The sequence below is a fragment of the Panicum hallii genome, chromosome 3 (genome assembly GCF_002211085.1).
Source record: "Panicum hallii strain FIL2 chromosome 3, PHallii_v3.1, whole genome shotgun sequence".
NCBI classification, from domain to species: Eukaryota; Viridiplantae; Streptophyta; class Magnoliopsida; order Poales; family Poaceae; genus Panicum; species Panicum hallii.
In genome coordinates, this window is record NC_038044.1 from 8,588,556 (window position 1) to 8,608,577 (window position 20,022).

At 46.8% G+C, this 20,022-nt stretch overlaps 1 protein-coding gene, 1 long non-coding RNA gene and 1 other non-coding gene across 3 annotated transcripts; 2 read left to right on the forward strand and 1 right to left on the reverse strand.

Moving 5' to 3' along the window:
- Positions 1–974: 974 nt before the first annotated feature.
- LOC112887800 lies at positions 975–3,183 on the forward strand. The gene is made up of 4 exons (XR_003227620.1): positions 975–2,251; positions 2,344–2,445; positions 2,816–2,888; positions 2,988–3,183. It is a non-coding gene; the product is annotated as an uncharacterized LOC112887800 (long non-coding RNA).
- An 8,156-nt stretch (positions 3,184–11,339) lies between these two features.
- On the reverse strand, positions 11,340–12,557 carry LOC112886728. Its single transcript, XM_025952708.1, has one exon. The coding sequence runs from the start codon at positions 12,371–12,373 to the stop codon at positions 11,717–11,719; it is 657 nt and encodes a 218-aa protein (XP_025808493.1). The 5' UTR covers positions 12,374–12,557; the 3' UTR covers positions 11,340–11,716.
- Positions 12,558–16,487: 3,930 nt separating this feature from the next.
- Positions 16,488–16,569, forward strand: TRNAS-UGA. The gene has a single exon. It is a non-coding gene; the product is annotated as a tRNA-Ser (tRNA).
- Positions 16,570–20,022: the final 3,453 nt, after the last annotated feature.

Consider the following 20,022-nt stretch of genomic DNA (forward strand, 5'->3'; position numbering starts at 1 on the left):
GTTCTCCAAATGCCAGAATAAATTTCTTTCATTGCAGGTCCTAGCACACTTGTTGTTAAGAGGAGCGAAAATCCATCATGGCTATTCTACCTGAATTTGATCAGATAAGTTTTTTTTCCAGAGCAGTAGTGGCTATTTTCGGAAGCTTTGGTTTTTTCTCCTTTGAATGGTTTGAGCTTCAGAAGAACACAGTAAGTTTCCCCTTAACAAATCTTTTACGTATATAAGGCAGTAACACATGTCAATCATGGTTGAAAATAGAGGGGTAAGGGGTTTAGCGGCAGGACTCCAAAAATAGCTAATAGCGGGCTAAATGAGGCTATAACAGGCTATAGTGGCTAAATTATATATGAGTTCAAATAGCGGTACCTAGCATGAAATGGCTATAGCGGGAGATTTAGAACCTTGATGTCAATACTTACAGTAAATGTGCATAACCAAAACAAATCTGAAATGCTATTGTATCTGTATACAGTAATAACATTACAACACAATTATTGTGCATAACTTGTTTACAATACCAAACTTAACCGTATTGGGCTAGATAGGATATTGCAGTATCGTAGAGATCTTTTTCACATGACAAGCGGTGAGGTAGTCTCCCTTCTCTTTCTAAGCGTCTCTTATTCATATGTGGATTTCTGTACCGATTTCCTCCTCCAATTCTCATCACTTCCTTCATACACATTTGGAGAGTTAGGAATACTCTATTCAAATTTTCCACGTCATGTATTAGCTCTTCAATGGTTGTAGGGCTTCTATAATCAGTTAAGGACTGGATGGATCTGAAGAAACCAAGATCTAATACATTCATATCTGGGGAGTTTAGTGGTTGTTGCATCAGTCGGATGTCTAGCCCTGTAGCTGCCACTGCTTCAAGAAAGGCCGGATCATTTGGAAGAACATGTGCTCTAGCATTGTCTTTTCGAATCAAAATGGTCTCATGAACAGCATCCTGTGGCCAACTAGATTTGATGGCTGGGATAACTTTTTCAATCAAATATTCCCTCATCACGTCCCTGTTCACTATAATACTTTTTGTCTCTAGGGTCCCTCGAGCCCTATTATGGCTCTTTCTGGCGGCAGGCACCTCTTTCACAAACGCCCACACACCGATTTTTCCAGAAAATGTCACAGTACCTTGAGCATCACGTCTGGGTCTTGCTACAACTGTTAGGAGCATGACTTTACCAATGCTGTTCTTGTTTTGAACTGTACGTGTAGGATCATCCTCTTCCGGCAGCAAGTAGTGTTTTCTTTTCTTTTTGGTCATATAGAACCACTTCTCGTCCATTTGCACTATGTTCTGCATATCAATGAATTTAGGTTCAGCGTCCCCAAGAGTGATCTGATCTAGCATTGAAATGCAGAATTCAAGCCTCTCCCTCATGTTGCTCTCTCTTAATGATGGCTTCAACGTATTAGAGTGACGCCTTATGGGACCCAACTTAAACTTTCTGTGCAATGTAGTAATGCTAACATTTAAAGACTTAGCCAATGATCTTAAAGTGGATCTTCGATTTAGTGGAACTGTGGCCATTCTAGAGAGATCAAGCTCTGCTTTCTTGCGACCGCATCTACCGGTTCGTTTATTAGACACATCAACCTCGAGCCCAAGTGCAATCTGCTCCCTTTCAGTCCTCCAAATCTTTTGGATAACTTGAATCTGTGTCTGGAAAAAGGCAGCTACTTCCTTTGTTGCAGTCTTCGGTAACTTCCCACTTTTACTCTTTGCATGCAATGCGATGTAAGCAGCGTGTCTTTGAGAATCTGTTAGCCATTTCCGTAACCTCAGTTGTGATTGTTGTAGACCTGCAAGGACAATAATGAGATAAGTAAGTTAGACTGAGTATCTTTGCTAGTTCAAGTGTTTAGTAACCAATGGCTCTATAATCAGTATCTCATAAATCTTTATCTCTCATAAGGGCATGTTGTACCTGCAAATTCAGCGGTAACATTGGCTTCTTCATCCTGGACCATAGCACCAATTTCCTCATTGTTATAGCCTCGCCTCCTCCGGGTACAATTTCATCAACTAATTCTTCTAGAGGAGTACAATTGATGTCCAGGAAAACTCGTGTTGCCATATGAACACCTACAAGAACAATAATGAGACAGGACAATTAGATTCAATCAAATGAACAAGTGTCTGCTCCAGTCATTTCAACATGGTTAAATCTGTATGAATTGTTAGTGGCATTCTGTTGTTAGCTGTAAATATGCATAAAGGAATCAGCATGCTTTTTGGCAGGTAATCAGTCTGTAACCAGAATGGATAAAATTACTCATGGTGCAAGATCCTTTTGCATGTCAATTTTTTCAATATGCGTGTTGTACCTGCAGCTTCAGCGGGAGCATTGGCTTCTTCATCTTGAGCGGGAACAATGCCTTCTTCATCCTGAGCCATAGCATCAATCTCCTCATCGCCTACAGCCTCATCTCCAGGTACGATTTCATCAACTAATTCTGGAGTAGAGTTGATATCCAGGAAAAAATGTGTTGCCACATGAACACCTACAAAAACAATTAGACAAGACAATTAGATTCAATCAAACCAACACAAACAGATATATCAACATGGTTAAATCCGTATGAATCGTTAGTGGCTAGAAGTGATTTAACTAGATGGAGGAAGGATGAGCATTTGGTCTGTCTTCTCAAGTTTTTATCATTGCATTAACTATAAAAAATCTTCAACTCCAAGACCTGTATACTTGGAAATCAATTGCTGGGACATTAATTTAGCATGTTTCTGTGTTAGCTCCAATCTTGAGTACTCTAAATCTCTAATTGGATCTGTTGCTGCTCTAAATAGAGTATGAAGCTTGTACCTGCAGCTTCAGTGGGAGCATCACCTTCCTCGTCAGCTGCGGCCTCTCCTTCAGCAGGTACTAATTCACCATCCAATTGTTCTGGAGGAGCAGAGTTGAGGTCCAGAAGACTTGTTGCCATGTATACCTATGTAATTGAGCAACTTGTTGCTGCAGATATGTTGAAGACGAGGGCAGAGTCTAGCCACGAGGACTGCTTGCCGGAGATGCAGAGGAACTGCTTGCTTGCAGGAGATGGCACGTGCTAGAGCTGCTTGCTTGGCGGAGATGGGCAGGAGCTGCTTGCTTGCCGGAGATTGCACGTGCTGGAGAAATCACTGCGCGTGTACAGCTGTATGGCTTTTGATTTTGAAATTGAAGGGTATAATGGACTGTTTGTTTGTTTTCTTAATCTCTCCGAAAGTGGTCGGAACGACCTACAAAACGGAACAGAGGGAGTATAAAAGGACAAGCAACAGGCAAGAATGCATGCCGTGGCCGCTGCTAATCATCCGCGCCTCGCTCCCTGATTGTTGGGACGATGAGATCAGACAGCTCCGTGCCTCCATCCCTCCATCGGCATCCAAGCTACCACTAGGACTCACCCATTCATCGTCGAGCTAGCTAGCCGCCGATGCCGAGCTTAGCTAGCCGCCACACGCCCACACCGCTCACCAACCACACGTGCAACGACGAAACGCATGCCCGTATCTGATTCTGATCTCGCGCGCCCAGATGCTCGTTTGCCGCCGATCCGTGGACTTTCTGCGCTCCTGGTGGACGGGCAGGGAGGGCGGCGGCGGCGGCGGACAGGCGGGAGGAGGAGCCGACCCCGAGTCCCCGACCAGGGTGCTATATGCAAAATGTGGGGGTGTAATCGCAAATATTGGGATCGCGATTATTAATCGCGATCCAAACTAGGGGTTTATTTGCAATTTAGGGGTCTATATGTAAATATTCGGATCGTGATTATTAGTCGCCATCCAATACAGGGTGTATTCTGGAAATGTTACGATCCAAATCGAGGGTTCGTTCGCGAATATCCCGAGCCGCTCACGGCGGCCGGTGAGGTCGCGCCGCCCCGGCGTCCGGCGACCACCGCCATCCCCGCCGTCAGGCAACCGTGGCGCGCGCGCCTCGGGTCGTGCCACTGCCGGCGTTCTTCAGCCCCTCCTCTGTTTCTCCTGAGGCCGCGGACCACCACGGCACCGGCGTCCGAGTCCGGCAACCTGAACCGGCATGAAATTTTCCTCCGCCGCGATCCGGCCCCCAGCCATCCGTCTCCTTCCTTCTTGAGATCGACCTCCCGCACCTGCAGCAGGCATCTACCATGGACGACTCCATCTCAACCATCCAGAGCCAATCCAATCAACAATGCGATGATGGATCAGGAGGATGTAGTCCGGTGGAACAGGCAGTTGTGATTTGAGTTCACCGATTCACAGACTTGTGAATAACTGAGCACTTGCATTTCAAATGACTCGCCTTTCTAGCGGAGACACCTTGTGGGCTGGAAAGCTCTCTGGTGGAGATTGAGAGTTCAAAGCAGCAGTGATGATTGTACCAACACTATGGAGCAATCAGTACTTATATTTTGGGATTGTCGATTCCTTATATAATCATGTGTTGCACTGTTACTACAATGGTGACTTCTTGAATCTCTCTACTTAATATTGTGGCATTTCAAATCTGAATAGCTAGTATCTTATTGTCTAACAGCACAATTTATTTCCTACTACTAGTCTGAAACGGAGAACATCTCTAGTGTTATCAGCGGGTTAGATTGTACCGTGGTACCAAACACGATAATACATTTATATGTGCATCTAAAATTCCAAAAAAATATGAATGGATAGAGCATGCAAGAATCTACCATCATGTAAATTTGCGATGCAATTGAATCGTATAAAATGAGAGAAAAAAAAGAGAAATCAGCATGTGAATAGTAGTGGGTTACGGGTCTGAAATGAACAGTTGCAACCCGCACTATTGACACACTTATTTCTTTTTTTTGTTGCAGTACAAGTTTGCATTGCATCTTAATTTTTGCATGATGGTAGAATGTGATATGAACTATCAATTCATATTTTTATTAGAATTTTTTGAGTAATGTAGATGTACAAATTTGAAATGGTAACAAGGTAACACCCTAAGTGCTCGTAACACCAGAGATGTTGTCGTCTGAAACGTCCTCGTATTGCCATTTGGTCTTTCAATTTCTGTATATTCAGATTTGAAGTTCCACAATAGCAAGACAAGTATCCATAGAATTTTCAGGACGTTTGACGCTCACTTCTTCTCGTTGAAGCTACGACCTGTCCATAACTCGGGGTTCCCCCCTTTTTTTCATGATTCATTTGACGCGCTGCTTTGTACAGAGCTAGCTCGTGAAGTACAAAAGCTTTTCTTAACCGGATAGATGCTGCCATTTTGCAACCAGAGTAGCCAGATCCTCTGAAATTAAGGACTCTGTCCATGTCGCAGCTGGATAGATCCATCCAAGCCAACTATCCAAGCAACTGCTTCTTCCTCGGTTCCTCAACAGAACATGGCTTATTTTCTGATCATGTTATGCGATACGACCCAAAGCAAAAAAGTTGCAGAGTTTGTGAGCCAGCAAGAAGCCAGGAATAATAAATCGAGGACAGGCAACAGGCAAGAATGCATGCCGCGCATGGCCGCTGCTAATCCTCCGCGCCTCGCTCCCTGATTCTTGTGACGACGAGATCTGCAGACAGCTCCATGCCTCCATGCATGTCTCCAACTCTGCAGCCTTACTCATCGGCATCCAAGCTACTCATCTCATGCATCTCATGTAGCTAGCTAGCTGTCGAGCTTAGTATGTATTTGGTTGGAGGATTCAACTGAGTTGGGACGGTTCGATCCAGTTGGACCCATGTTTGATTTGATTTAAGGTTCACGTGGGTTGGGTTCAACCCAAAGGGGTATATTCCCATCAAATGCGAGTCGGAGTGGTCCGCCTAAATTGAGCGGACCACTCCGATCCACATGGACGGTGTTGTCCTCCGTGAGCGTGAAAAAGAGGCTGGCGCAAGGACGGGCGGAGGCGACCTGGGGCAGGGGTTGGAGGGCAGGCCGCTCCCGGTTGAGCTCCGGTGAATCGGTTGAGGCGGGGGTGGGCGGCGGTGGCTGGTGCAAGGCCGAGCTCTGCGCGGAGACGGGACGAGCCACGCGGACCGAGCTCCGCGTGGAGGAAGGAGGAGCGTCGCCGGCCAGGCTCCGTGCGGAGGAGGGAGGAGCGGCGCTGGCCGAGCTCCGCGTGGAGGAGGATGAGCCGCGCACGGTCACGGAAAGCGCAAAGGTAGGGCGAGCATGGCTGGGCGCGGCGCCTGCCGAGCGCACGGCGAGCTGCCGGAGATGGAGAAGGGGTGGAAGGGAGGCGGAGGAGCGGGCCTCCTGACCGAGATAGGGGAGGGTGGCGGCGGTGGCCGGAGCGATGCGGAGTGGGCGGCCGGCGGCACAGCACGCAGATCGGACGTGCGGCTGCCGGCGGCACGCTGGCTTTATTGGGAAGAAGGGGAAGGAGAAAGGAGAGGAAAAAGAAGGGTGTGTAGAGTTCTAATTAAATAGAAAATTAGGACCAATTCAATTCTTTAATCAAACACCTAGGTGGATTGAACCCAACCTAAAAATTAAGAATGGATCCAACCCATCTTCAAGACACATGCTTGCTTTGCTACCCGACGAAACGCGTGCCCATATCTGATCTCGCGCGCCCAGTGCTGCTCGGCTAGCTGCCAGCCGTGCCCATCAGCCGTACATGGATTAGCCTCTGATCCCTGTTGATTAGACAAAAAGCTTCTCTTAACCGGCCAGATAGGTGTTGCCATTATGCAATGCAAGCCACCAGTACCAAAGATCCTCTGAAATTAAGGATACTGTCCTGTCCCATCCCAGTTGGATATATAGATCCATCCAAGTAGGCAACTGCTTCCTCTGTTCCTTAACAGAACTTGGCGTATTTTTATTTTTATAAAACTTTGGCACGATCCAATAAGTACAAGAACTACTAGCTTCCACTGCACAGATTGGGCACCGACACTGGATCGATGCGTATCATCCGATCCGACACATGGTTTTGGGGCCGGCCGCCGCCGCTCCTCGATCGCGTCGCGTTGGGACCCCGCCGGACAGGCTGCGTGGCAGGACGCGCACAGAGAAAGAAGGCGCCATGATAGCATGTGTCACCGGCGTTGCTGCTAGTCAAGGAGTAGGTTTGGTAACCATGCATGATCCATGATCCCCATCGAGTCCATCGTCATGATTCACAGCGCGCGTTCAGTTACCTTTCTTCCTGCCCCCACCCCACCACATGGCTCCCTGCCCCCAGCTCTCCTTTCCAGGTCTCATGGCACCATGCTCCCTCTGCAGGCACACACGCACCGGCTCACCGCCCGGCTAGCCGGAGGAGCAGAAAGCTGCCTAAGGCCCCGTTTAGATCGCTTCCAAATTCCAAATTTTTACACTCTCTCTCCGTCACGTCAATTTTGGGATACATGCATGGAGCAGTAAATATATGTAAAAAAAATAACTAATTGCACAGTTCAATTGTACATCACGAGACGAATCTTTTAAGCCTAGTTAGTCTATGATTGGATAAAATTTGTCAAATACAAACGAAAACGCTACAGTAGCAAAAAGTTCCGAATGTTATAAAGATTTGCGATCTAAACACCCCCCAACACGCAAAAATATCACACGCGCAGACTCATGCTGTGCTCAGCTCCGGTCCAGGCTCCAGAGCTGGCTTCCAAAGGCGGTGGCAATGGCATTGGCGTGCGTGCATCATGTGGCTGCAGCACCGTGTGTGTACTACCACACCTGCTGCATCATACCTGAATGTCATCTACTCATATTGGAACAGCATACAGCAATGGAGAGCTTTGCGTTCTAAATTATATATTTTTTTGTGACTGCAGATTGACAGCAGGCACATGTATTGGTCGCCATAGAAGAATTTGAAGGTCAGTCGTTCAGCATTGGAAGTTGAGTTTCAGAAAAAAAAAATCGAGTGATAAAGGAATATGAGGTGGACAAATTGTTGCATTATTAACTTGATTTGACACTGGAATAATGTGCATCGATCTTCAGAGGGAAAAGAAATAAGTCTCCTCAAGATGGGCTTCCACCTAACAACTACACGGAAGGTTGTGGTTTAAAGATCCTTCTTTTCAGATGGCACGCGCAGCCCCTCAGTTCCTGCTCCATAGCCTGCTCCCAATCCTTGTGAAATACGAACCGCATTTTTCAGAAAAGTTTTTCACAGCGTAAGCTTTGACCTAACCACTCACTACATGGGACTTGGAAGGTTGCGGTTTAAAGAACCTTCTGATGGAAATCTGAAATCAGTGTCACGACAAGCTTTCCTGGGAGTCTTCTTCACGGTTTCGCATCAGAATGGAAAATCAACACCCTGCAGCTCTGATGTCGGATCACTGTTTCCCTGTCACACTGTGGACGAAAAGACCGGCGAGTCCTCCCTCTGCCGATCCTTTGCAAAAAGGAATTTGCTGCCGCTACTGTAACATCAGGGACAGGGATAAAATGGGCACAGTGCACCGACATCTATGTCACCTTCTTCTCGCTTTCCAAACCAATGCGTGCTGATTGCGTGGTGGTAGTAGTTGGTGTTATTATAGCTTCCATGCTTCTGAAAAATGCTTCTTTTGTCACTAGTCAGTTAGAAACGTAGGCCCAAATGTTTTTTTTAAAAAAAGAAATGGGAATATTTCTACCGAAACCTAAACTTTTTGTGAATTTCAGCAAGTAACACATGCGTGCCTTAATGTGTGATCTGAAACTGTGAGTTTAAGTTTGTAGGATGATGACCTGCACAGCAATTAGCCTGCACATAAACCACCGAAATCAAGTTGGGGTGGGTAGCTTTAGTGCTGTTCACAAGGACTACGTGCGAAAAGCAACCAAGATTCTTTTCTTCTTCCCTGCAAAAGATGCAAGAATTGTTTGGTTGGATCTGAAGGACATGGCACTCATTAAGATAGTAGCTGGAGAGCAACTTTTATCGTTTTTTGGTATGAGCATTCACGTAGAAAACAATCTTGCAGCTACAAGGTGCCAATCTGAACTTTATCGATTTGGCATTACACATTGGTTAGCATACACACATCAGTTGCTGACCCATGTCTGATCTTTGTTTGCAATAGTCTCTCCTATTGTTTTATTCTGAACTGTCAGTTCCTAACATTGTCCTGCGCGCAACAAAAACCGAAAGACCTGCCACAGTGTTGTGTAACGGATTTTGAGTATGCCCTGTGCACAGTACGCTCTAAAGTAACATGTACTGGTATGCTGCATCAGTCAGTTTCTCATTCAGACTACCTGTCGAGTTTCCTGTGCAGATCTCTTTTGCTGTGATCTGCAATCACTATTCGAACAGAAAAGCAAGGATTAGGTTTGGAGCCAGACTAATTAATGCTTAATAGTCAGGACTAGGATCATGCAACACACCAAACCCCTTTGACAGGGTCGTAGGAAGATGCTGGCCATGATGTTCTTCTCTACAGTCTAGACACTATGGACAAGTCCCTATACCCATGGTATAATACTGCTAATCCTTCTACAGCAATCCCTAACTGCAATTACCTTCATGTCTGTCCTCAATCAGAAGGATAATCAATTTATGATTTGAAGGGTATCTAGAAAGAACAACGTTGCGTCTCACATAAGGCAGCACTAGTCTGTCTTCCTACTAAATGTGCAATTCCTAGCACATCAATCGTCCGTCATATATGTGCATCAATCTATGAAGTTCCACCTAATTTTTGTGCACTAGCACATCAGTCTCGAGTGGCCACTTTAATCAGCAGTTCAGCACACAAAGCTCAATTTATGCAGCACTGCCTACAGCTGATTACTCCAGTGTTGGTTCCAAATCAAGAACATGATGCTTGATTGCAACCGATCAAATCTAGTCATTTACCTAAAACAGCATTGGCAGCCAGCTGAATTCATCTTCCAGCTACAACCTATCACCACATGGAGCGAGTGAAACATGGGTCCATCACTCCATCTGTATGCTGTATTTTTTTCATCAGCACTTGATGAGCTGAGGTGGTCCTGCAAGTGCAATAACTCCAGTGTCTTCTTCCCTGCTGTGAGTGCTTCAACTACCTGGTGCCCCTCATATGGGGCAACCCAAGCCTCTGCATCAATGGCCATCCATGGCAATGTGCTGCAGCAGCAGGGATGGAGCCCCCAGTCAGGGCTGGTAGCTGGCTAGCCAGTGGCCCTGATGCCCTTGCCTTTACTGAGCACCTCATTCTGGGCAGGAAGTTTGGCAAACAGACACCTATCCCTTCTTCCCAAGGGATGAACAGGGCAATGGGGGAATTCAGTTCTGCAAGATGATTGAATTGCTAGTACATTAGTAGTACATCTTGTAACTGAACTCATGTCCTATGATTCTCAGCAGTCAGCACATACGGAATGAGTGATGAGAAATTTTACGATAATATCAGGCGAGTCATTTTGATAAGGGATAATTCCAGTGTCATCAGACAGTGACTGCATGGATAAACTTGAACCTGATGAAGGTCAAATAGATGAAGTTTATTACTTAAACCATAACTGTCTAGATAGACACTTGATGCAGCAACTTTCATGCATTCATGAAATGCAGATATAATAAATTCTGTTAAAATTCATTGTCCACAATCCACATCACCCCAAGGCCTGAACAAGAATACGTGATGGTTTCTTCTCTTTTTCAGAGTTGAAAATTTCCAAAGAACATCAGAACTTAACCACCACTGTCTTCTTCTTGGTAGCACCATCCAGGTATCTTGGACTGGGTAAACAAGATTTTAATCCTTTTATTTTTTTCTGCTAGATAGCAGAGATGATTAAACAAGGTTCGAGCCAGTAATTAATGGTGATCAAGCAAGAGAGTCAAGGACACTGTCCTAGGGTGCAAACCCATGCGTGGCCTCTCAAGAATCTCACACTAACCGTGTGCCACCCTTAAAATATTTCATCCAAGTTCAGAACTCCATGTTACTAAATAGTAGTATATTGCATTTCAAATTGGTGCAAGTTGGAGAAAACAATTGTAAGCAGTTTTATGACAGATATATGGATCATGAATCATGAGGGGGGGGGGGGGGGGGGGGGGGGGGGGGGGAGGGGAAGACAGGGGCTCAACCCCTAGATTTGTGCTTAATTTTCTCTTAAGCTTCATTAATGGCTGACTCCATTGGGTCCCATAAACTATCTACAACTACTAGCTAATAAGAAATTACTACTTAATACAAGCTAGCTGGATGATCCAAATGACATATTGGATGAAATCAGGGAGGTCATTTGTCCGAAAGTGTTAGGCAGTTCGTGTTTGCTGTGCTACTAGATTACTTTTTCAAAAGGGGTGGATAACATTAGTAAAATTTTGCTTTTGTAGGGATACTTTCAAATAGCTGATGTATATCCAAATCTCAGATGACGCCTACAAATTTCAGAACTACTCTTTTTAGGCAAATTACAGTACTTGTGCAATGAACCAAAGGAAAATTCTCAAAATATATAACTCCCAATTTTCCATGATATTGAGAAGGGATATTCAAAGAGGGTATTGAGTACCATCTTTTAGATCTACCACCCTCATAACTACCGTTTTTGTAGTGATACACTCAACAACTTTGGGACAAGCACACATATTTGCAGGACCAGACTACACAGGACCGTATATACATACATATATACGGCTGCATACACACGGATACACATACATGACGTACATACTGCTATATGTTCCATATCATGCACCAATAATTTTGGCATGGCACGTTAAGTTACTACTGAGAGTACACTACACATGCTGCAGCAAAATGCAAAGCACACCCTCAACTTTAGCCATATTACGAAGCCTCTCTCTATGCTGCGGTGGCTCGGCGGCCGGGCTTGCCGCTGACGACCGTGGCCAGCGCGTTCCTGACGGCCACCGCGACGCCGCACCCCTTGACCACCCCCTTCTCGCAGCAGTCGCGGTCCGTCCAGAAGCACCGTGGCGCGGCCTCCGCGTCCTCGTCGCCGCCGGCGGAGAACGCGCGGCGGTGGCCGCGGGAACCCCCCGCGGCTGGCGACGACTGCACGTTGAACACGGGCGACATCGACGACGTGTTCGAGCTCGACGAAGACCAGGAGGAGGAGGAGGACCAGGAAGAGCACGGCGCCGTCCGGCCGGGCCTCCGTAGGAGGGCGATCCTGGGGAGGATGGCGCCGATGAGCCCCGGGCGGCGCTTCCTGGAGCGGCCGCCGGCGCCGCCCCGGCCCGCGGCGTAGTAGGACGGCGGCGGGGTGAGCGGCGGGAGCGCGGCCGCGGAGGGCGAGTCGTTCTTGGGCGTGCCCGGCTGCGACTCCCACAGGAACGGCACCGCGCCCGCCGAGGCCACGGAGTAGTACACCCGGAACGACGGCACGGCGAGCTGCGCCGCCGCCTCCTTGGAGAGCATCTTGGAGTGGAGCTTGCTCCCCTGCTTGACGAACAGGCCAGGCTCGTCCTTGCTGCCGGCGCTTGCCATGGCGTACATGCCCTCTGTACACTGACTGACACCCTCTGCTCCTACAGAGAGAGAGAGAGGGAGAGGGAGAGAGAGAAGTAGGTGCCGCTTGAGAATGAGAAGGTGTGTGGCAACTATAGCAAGCGATTTTTATATATCCATGGTCACCTGTTTGTAGTTTTGCACTGGACAAGAAGAAGGCCATACTACCAGTAGCTGTGTCTACACCTTGTGCTGATCTCTCTCTCTCTCTCTCTCTCTCTCTCTCTGAAGCTGACTTTTGCCGACGACCAACAAGCACGTGACACGGCATCGTTAGTGGACATAATCAAAGGGTACTGTCTGAAGATGATGAGAGCCGTGAGACACAGATTGCGGCTTGCTGGTGTAAGCATATGCCATCGTGTGGTAGAAAAATTGTAACTGGGATCGCCCCTCCGCTTTTTTTTTTTTCTAATGGAGAACCTGTTCCTGTCAGACCGTGTACGTAATGGTTCGTGCCACGCCGTTTAATTTACTGCCAGTGTCTAAATAGTAGTTGAAAAGTGCAAAGTCCTACACGGCCATAGCATTTTTGGACATTAAAAATTTTACTGTCCATTTCGCCATGTAGCTGTAAGTCCATTTAGTTGGTGATGCCATTCCTCAGCACCCAGATTCAACGGCCGAATGAGATTTTTTTAAAAAAACAAATTACAATATTCCCAGGCAAGATGTACATAGTCTTAATCATACAGTTATAACTAAAAGCACTTTACTTGCTATAATACAGATGCCCACGGTCAACTGTGCAGGAAACATTTTTTTTCCCTTCACAGTTTTGGTGTCTGTGTGCACATTTGCCTCCTCCAAGAGCCACAAAAAAAAAATGATGTAGCGTGTGGCCTGTCATTATGTAATCTCAAAATTCAAAAACTTTCATATGGGGAGAAATCTCTTTATTATGCTTATAACTTTTATGGTGTCCAAGGTAGCAGTTATGTGGGATCAATTTGTTTTAAGCGAGATTAGGACGCAACACACATACTTTGTGGCCAGTTTGGCCACGAAATTAACGAAGGGGTAAGACAATAATCGGGTAAATTGCTGGCGCCTCACAATCACCATGCAATGCTAAGCATCTATTCTGCGTTCCTCTAGATATGGTTTTCAATGATGGGCGATCCGGTGATGGTTATCTTGCCGCCACCTGAAAACGACCCGATGGTGGGCCTCCCTCCGCTTCCTTAATTTCTCGTTAGCCGCGTGACATCGCGCAATATTTATTTATATAAATACTTTTTCCATTTTAAATTATTAGTATTTTAATTTTTTTAGATTTACAGACTTTGCTATACATCTAGATACTATAATATTATATGTAGAGGCGTAGCAAAAGGTATAAATTAAAAAGACTAAAACGATTAATAATTTGGAACGAAGGGAGTAGAAAATACCGCAACACGGCCAATAATTTCACAGTTTATATTATCGACGCTAGACTTCACGTGTCGTGGCAAGTTTTTTTTGTTGTTGTTTTGCTGGTGATATCGTTGCAAGCTATTAGCTAGCAATACGACTATACGAGAGGTATTTAATTCCCTCTCGTGGTTTGGTTTTGTGTTGAGAGACCATCTATATTATATTATATTATATTATATTATATACGACGACGTGCATGGTTTCTAGGAGGAAGGTTGTACTAAGCAAGCAAGCACTTCTGCTACTGCTCTGCACGCGTACGGCGGAGAAGATGACAAGCAAGCAAGAGACAGTAGTCTGGCCTGATGCTCTGATGTACTGCATGCGCGCGTGTTGCCAAGCAGGCTCGGAACATTTGCCCCGGTGATCCTGCAGGATAACGCTCGGGATCGAGCTCCCGTTGTCCTGACGCGAACGCCGGGACAGCCGTGCGCATGCCGCCGACGGCCACGGATCTGCGCGCCGCAAGGATTAATTTGTCTTGAACGGCGTTGGCAGCGGCACAACCCTTGCGAATTTCGTTGCAGCCGAGCCGACAGCGTCCGCGTACGTACACCCGGATCTACGGATCTCTACCAGCGTCCGTGCGCGCACCAGCGGCCCACCAACCAGCTGCGAAGCTATCGGCGGCCCACCAACATGCATGTGTTGCAACAATTCTATATACAATATCTATTTTTTTTAAAAAAAAGGAGAGAGATAATTTTAGCAGTCGAAGCAGTGACGGTCCACCGTGGATATCTAAAAACGGCATAGTTCGCGTGACTAGCGATATTAACGATTTTTCACATGAGAAATTGGGCTTTTAAAGTTTGTGTGTGTGTATTACGTTAAAGTTTTATGGTCCTTTTTTGAGTTGGTGATTCTAATGCTCGAGTATATATGAGCCTGATTGGTTGGGTTTTAAAGTTTGCCCCGCCAAATCATGGGTAGGTTAAAATATTGGCATGCCAAATTTATTTGCTAAATATGGGCAAGAATAGTAAAATAGTAATCGGTTGGGTGCCAAAATGTGATAGCTAAGATTTTGACCATTGATTGGTTTGGTGCCAAAATGCAAGTACCATAAGAGAAAATCGGCATAAATAGCCAAAATGTGGTCAAGCTGAACGTTGCCGATTTGAGTCATGCCATTTTTTGAAAGTGAATCAAAGGAATTCAAAATTTATGGCTTTGCCTATAAATTTTCCTAGGTGTTTTTTTGATGCGACATTTTCCTAGTTGTTGATAGGAACAGTGCCAAGCTAGTTGCAGGCTCGCGGGCACCGGTGCGCAGCGCAGCGCAGGGATCCGTGTCCCCCCCCCCCCACGCGACGGGACGCGCCTCGCAGCTTCCGAGGCCCGCGCGACGCGATTGATTTCACGGGCCCGGCCGCGGCCGTGGAATTAATTCGGTCCACAAAAGTTTGGTTAGCTAACGGGCGCGAGACGTACGCGATGATCGATCGGTCGGACCGGCCGACACGTACGGAGTCCCATTTGGTCGTGTGGCCCGTCTCGTCCCCGGTCGGCGTGCATGCCTACGCGTGCCGTGAGCAGCCCATGACAGGAGGGCATCCACCTCCATCGAGCTGGGCTGGCCGGCGTGGGCGGACGGGGAGGCTGGAAGAGACGGAGTTACGGTGGTGCGTGGCTGCCAGGCGAGGGAGAGGGTCGACCCGCCAAGGTGCGCGCACGTGCATGAAGCATGATCATCGATCCCGGACTCTAGACATGAATTTAATCAAAACAATTTGATGCTGATGTATTTTTAATTTCAACTTTCGAGCAGTTTAGATGGCAGCACCGGCCGTATGGTGCATGGAAACTATGATAAGACAATACTTTTAGAGAGTGCCACTAACGTTGAGTCGTTGACATCTTCGTCGACCGGTCACTATTATTGCATGCTCCTGAAGTCCTGAGAGCAATGGTGACGGAGAGACAATAGCTGTACCATTTAACCTAACCGAACCTCACTTCATCGATCGCAAAGCAACGACGCCGACGTGAACGCATGCCCCTGACGATAACGCTAACAAGTCGTGTGTCCTTGGATTGTTTTTCGCGTAGCATTCGCCCGTTCCTTCCCTGTTCCAGAGCGCACACCGCTCGGACCTGCTGAGCCAGTGCCACCTTGTACAATCAGCAGCGTATCGTCCCTGTGTGCACTCTGCTTTTTGCGTGAAATCTCGAGCGCATGCAAAAAGCTACGAGGGCCCGATTAGAAGAAAGGGCAGCAAACGGAGGAACAGTGTGGGTTGACAAGGAAAGTGCGAGCAGGAGGTACGCTGTGAGTGCTAAAGAGAAAGTGGTTTAGTTTATTTTTTTGGCAAATCTTGATTATTGAAATACTAACTCTTTGACTATTTGACAAAGATCATCTTCTGCCAGAGAAAGCAGCATCGGAGGCACAATTTCTGAAATTTTGCACGCTAGGAAAATTGGATACTACCTTTACAGCCCGCTTTACTTTCTTTTCAGCGGCAAAGTTATGTTTAACTTTATTTTTTTGTCGAAAGGAAAAAACAACTCACGATATTTGAGAAGCAAAAAGCGACACACAGAATATACTAGATATCACAATTTTCTGGGTAGATTGGAAAAACCTTTTCTGCAAACTCCCAGTAGATGTAAATTGCTGTACTAGACTGATGGCGGTCCTCTTCTATAAATAAGATAAAACACTCAAAGAGTCACAAGCGTCGATATGTCCGAGTGGTTAAGGAGACAGACTTGAAATCTGTTGGGCTTCGCCCGCGCAGGTTCGAACCCTGCTGTCGACGTCTCTTTTACATATATTTTCTTTTTGGCTCCTTCCTATGCGCCATTGGAACTTGGAATTCCTTCCAGGCCAGCAATTGCCAAACGGAGCGGCGCCGGCCTGATGAAGCCCTGACGATTGCGAACATACTTTTATACAAGGACAATGTTGAAAACACAAGAAAGTCTGACGTGCATTGAAGAACACTGCACTGAAAGTGTATTGCCTTATCCTCTAGTGCGGATCCCATCTGATTTTGTGAAGCCTTTTGACCCAACAAATAGACACCAGCTGGGTCAGTCTCTATTATGTCCATGACTGCTTTGTTTGCTCTGGCAACAAGGATATGACTTCTTTGTTAAATTAGCATTAGTTGGAAAGTGAACCCGTCTTGTATTGCCGTCAAGCTCTTTGGTGCATGTGTGCGAGATAAAAGCGTGATGCTAATGCCACTAGTTTATGGTAACGGACTAATATAACCGGTCCACTTGGCTGTGTGTTTCGGTTCACACGATTGACAGGCATGTGTGACACGTGGGGACTGCACTACTACCTAATAAAGGCGAAACATTAATCAGTCAGTATTTCCTCGTAAGATGCTGATTACCGCTCCATAGGCCAGCACATCCACGAGCAAATGAAGACCTCAGCTCCGAAGGTCTTTAATTAATTTCTTTTGTAGACGGCAGCCCCACCCAACCTCTCACCAAGCCCGGCCCCAGATGAGTCGTCCTCTATGGATTGGAGGCAGATGATGAACTCATTAGCACAAGGGTATATAGTAGGTTATTGTACGGGGCACAAGCAGCGCGCGCGGCCCGTCCCGTCCAAGATCGAAGATGGCACACGAGCACAGTAGTCCCCATGAGTTTGTGCGACTACCTATGAACGAGGGTAGTAGCCCTGTCGTCAATTCCGACAGGCCCCAGGAGTTGCCGCAGGTGCGTGCGCATCAGAGCAGTTTGCAGGAGAACTGCATGATCTCTCTCCTCCTCCTCCTCCTCCTCCTCCTCCTCCTCTACTGTATCAGCCGCAGCCACTAAAATACCTGATGCTTGGGAACCTGAAACTTGGGAGCTACTAGGAGCACTAGCCATTGCAACTGTAGAACAATTAACATGTTCAGATCAGTACATCAGTGATTTGAATTTCACTAGCCAGGTATATCCATGTAAAGTCATACGGAGTAGAAAATATCATGCATTTGAATAACTCTTCCAAACTTGCAGAGGTAAATAAACACGTAACCTGGAGCAACGCTCCCGATAGCCAATATGATCAGTGAAATGCTTCCGATCAAATAGGGAACAAAGAAGCCCCAATCCTATCACAGGTAATTTCATAAGATTTAAATATTTGCTTCCTTTTCATTTGGACATCAAGATCACAATCAATTTTGCAGGTACTCCATGACTTCGAGTCCTCTATGCTCAATCGCTCATCTTATTTGAATGTACATATAGCAAGTGTCATGGAAATAGTAATACCCCAGGGATGGGCGACGACGGCGGCGGGGATGGGGATGGCCGGGGATGGGGATGGCTGGCGGCGGCGGGGATTGGCGACAGCCGGCGGGGGGGGGGGGGGGGGGATGGGCTATAGCGACGGCGGGGATGGGGACGGCCGGCGGCGGCGGGGATGGGGACGGTCAGCTGCGGTGGGGATGGGCGACGGCGGCGGACGGCGGCACGGCGCTGGCTGGGGCGCTGGGTGGGGTGGCGCCGTGGGCCGTGGCGGCTAGGAGTGATGGGGACGGGAAAATAGAAGTGAAAGTGTGAAACCCTAAAATTGTGTGTGTGTGTATAAAAGGGTACTTGGGCCCACATGTCAGCGGGTCTGGCGGGTTTGCGGTTTCGGGTATCAATTTTTCAAACCCGTTAGAAAATATCCGTTGGGTTTAGAGTTGTACCTGCGCCCGGACCCGCGGGCACAGATTCAGACCCGTAACTGCGCCCACCGGGTTTGGTATCTGCGGTTACGCGGATATTTCGTACCCGTTGCCATCTATAATCCAGATCCTTCTCAAAGGGCACGTGATCGTGATCATTGTGCATAATAACAGCGGTCCTCCCCAAAATGGCGGCGGCGACGTGGCAGGACAAGGCACGGCGGCCACGATCGGACAGCAGGCCGCCGCCGACTCCGCCGCTGATTAATGTCGTTTTAAAATACAGACCTCCACAGGCGATCATCTTTTTTCCAGTGGTAAAGGAGCAAACCAGGTGTATTTTAATTAGGTTTACCACTCTTCCAAACATATTTTCCGGGCTAACCTTGTAAGAAAAATTAGAGCCTGTATATATTTTACAGGGGTTTTAGCTTCAAAACCGACATTCCAAACAGCCCCAAGGGTCCAAAGAAACCACCGCGCGCGCCTCGCCTGAGCGGCGCAGCGCTCAAGGCCTGCCAAGCTTCCGCCCCCTCCGCCGTGGGCGCACCACGCGCACACGACAAAGATGGGCTTCAACGGGGCCAAATCATGTTAAGCAGCCCGGCAGGGGTCTCCTGAGAGGGAAGCTTCCGATAGTCTTTTTTTTTTCAAATGAAGCTTCTAATGTTTGAAATCCGTTATAAAATGTTAAATTAGCATATCTAAAATGTCTAGTTAGGGTTCACTGGATGTTAAATCAGTTGCTAGAAAATATTGAATCATGCATCGAGGAAGGCAACCTAGTAGATTGCTATTATAAGTTCAGGTCTTGACACTAGTATCTCCTAGGCAAAGGAGTATGTATTAATTATCGTGAAAAAAAAGAAATGTGACGAATGCTACATGGAAGATGTATTTACATGACTAACATCGAGTATTTACACAATTAAGCCAGAGCATGAACAACCGTCGAAAATATAATCCTTTTCAAACACCTTTTAGACGGTTTGCATCTCCCATGCATATTACATTTGGTAGCAAACAAGTTTTATACTTATTTGCCTGTTTGCTGTGTTCTCTCTCAAAGTCTCAAATGTCAACGCTACAACTGAAGTGTGCATTTTTCTAGTATTGCAGGCCTCCGGTTCACTTTATCCATATGATTGCTACATTACGGCATTTTATTCTCCTCTAAGTGCGGATCCCATCTGATTTTATGAAGCCTTTTATTTGACCCAAAACAAACACATACCTCCTATAGGTCAACCTCGCGCTCTATTATTATCTCCATGACACCACATTTAATTTTCTTTTTCTTCTTTGTTTGTATTGGCGAGGATTTACGACTTCGTTGTTAAATTAGCACTAGTTGGAAACTGGATCCGTCTTGTACTGCTGTGTCAGGCTCTTTGGTGTGTGCGAGATAATAAACGCGTGATGCGCCACTAGTACGTAGTTTATTAATAATGGACTAACACAACAGGTCCACTTGAATATGTGTTTCGTTTCACACGATCGACAGCCACGAGTGACGTGGACAGCGCTATTTCCCGGTAACATGATGGGGAAGTTACGAAGACTTGGCCGCCAGGTCTTGGGGTCTCC

Coding starts and splice junctions, on each gene's coding strand:
- LOC112886728 (XM_025952708.1), bottom strand. CDS start 12,373: ATGTACGCCATGGCAAGCGCCGGCAGCAAGGACGAGCCTGGCCTGTTC.